Here is a 1,488-nt window from a genome sequence, read left to right as displayed (position 1 = left end):
AGACAAAGGTGAGGGAGAGGTGGTGTTTCCATGTTCTGCAATGCAGTGTAAACTGTTTAAAAGAAATTGAAGTTGTGTATAATAATTTGTCTGGCCAGTATCACAGGACATGGATAGACTAGACATAATTTCAAACATTCAAATCAGTTTTATTCTGGAAATTTTTAATAGTCTCTCAGCTCTCATCATGAAAATATGAACTTTTACTGAGAATGACTCGTTATTTCTTTCCTTACTGTACCTGTATCTTCTATCCACAATTGCTCATTTTTTCCATAGGTTTTTCATGGCATTTTTCACCTCTGCGTTCCTCAGTGTATAAATCAGGGGGTTGAACATGGGTGTCAAAATACAATAAAACACAGCCACTATTTTGTCCATGGACAAAGTAGACGATGGCCGCATGTAAATAAATATACAAGGCACAAAGAACAGGGCAACAACAGTGAAGTGGGCCCCACAGGTGGAGAGGGCTTTGCGCCTCCCCTCGGCCCCGTGGCACCTCAAGGAACGCAGGATGACAATGTAGGAGGCAGCCAGCATGAGGAAGTTCAACAGGCAGATCACACCACTGTTGGCCACCACCAGGACGCCAATGACATATGTGTCGGTGCAGGCGAGTTCCAGCAAGGGGTACAGGTCGCAGACAAAGTGATTGATCACGTTAGGCCCACAGAAGGGCAGCTGAAGGACCAGGAGGAGCTGAACCAGTGAATGCAGGAAGCCCCCCAGCCAAGCCACCCCCACCAGCAGGGCACAGAGATGCTTGGTCATGGTGGTCGTGTAGTGCAGAGGCTTGCAGATGGCCACGTAGCGGTCATAGGCCATGACCGTGAGCAGAATGATTTCAGTTCCTCCCAATAAATGGGCAACAAAGAATTGAATCAGACAGCCCTCAAAAGAGATGGTTCTCCCCTCATACAAGGAGTCTGCAATGAGTTTGGGGGTCATACATGAGGAATAGCAAGTATCAATAAAGGACAAACATGAGAGGAAAAAGTACATAGGGGAGCCCAAGGTGGGACTGAAGATAATGGTGATCATGATAAGTAGGTTGCCCCCAACAGAGACAAGGTAGACAATCAGAAAGAACACAAACAAAACTCTCTGCACTTCAGAGTTTTGCGAGAGTCCCAGCATGAAAAATTCCGTGATGTTTCGTGGACTATCCATGAATCCATGAGCAAGGACTTGGGTGAAAAGAGATTTCCCAAGAAAAATGTATTACTACCTCTTTCAAGAAATTTTTTCAAGTTGGGGGAAATCAGTGTTTGTGGAATAGCATTATCCCAAATCCTGAATCCCAAAGAAAGAAACTGTTAATAATGAAAATCATTTTCTGCATTTCTAATTAATAATTTTGACAGAGTACAAAGTTAAATAGCAGATAAAATAAACAACTCCCGAAATATTACCTCTCTTGCATTTTAACCGATAAGTATGAATTCTGTTTTCTGACTGAAAATATCTTCATGGAAGTTTTTTTGT

General features: G+C 42.9%; 1 protein-coding gene across 1 annotated transcript; it reads right to left on the bottom strand.

The window, feature by feature from the left end:
• Positions 1 to 264: 264 nt before the first annotated feature.
• Positions 265 to 1,173, bottom strand: LOC122199843 (olfactory receptor 140). Its single transcript, XM_042905197.1, has one exon. The coding sequence runs from the start codon at positions 1,171 to 1,173 to the stop codon at positions 265 to 267; it is 909 nt and encodes a 302-aa protein (XP_042761131.1).
• Between the last annotated feature and the right edge of the window lie 315 nt (positions 1,174 to 1,488).

The sequence above is a fragment of the Panthera leo genome, chromosome D1 (assembly GCF_018350215.1).
Source record: "Panthera leo isolate Ple1 chromosome D1, P.leo_Ple1_pat1.1, whole genome shotgun sequence".
Taxonomy (NCBI): Eukaryota; Metazoa; Chordata; class Mammalia; order Carnivora; family Felidae; genus Panthera; species Panthera leo.
Note: the sequence above shows the minus strand (reverse complement) of the source record. Positions and strands in the feature narration are given on the sequence as shown.

What these genes read in the sequence shown, in the direction of transcription:
- LOC122199843 (XM_042905197.1), bottom strand. Translation starts at nt 1,173, where the DNA reads ATGGATAGTCCACGAAACATCACGGAATTTTTCATGCTGGGACTCTCG.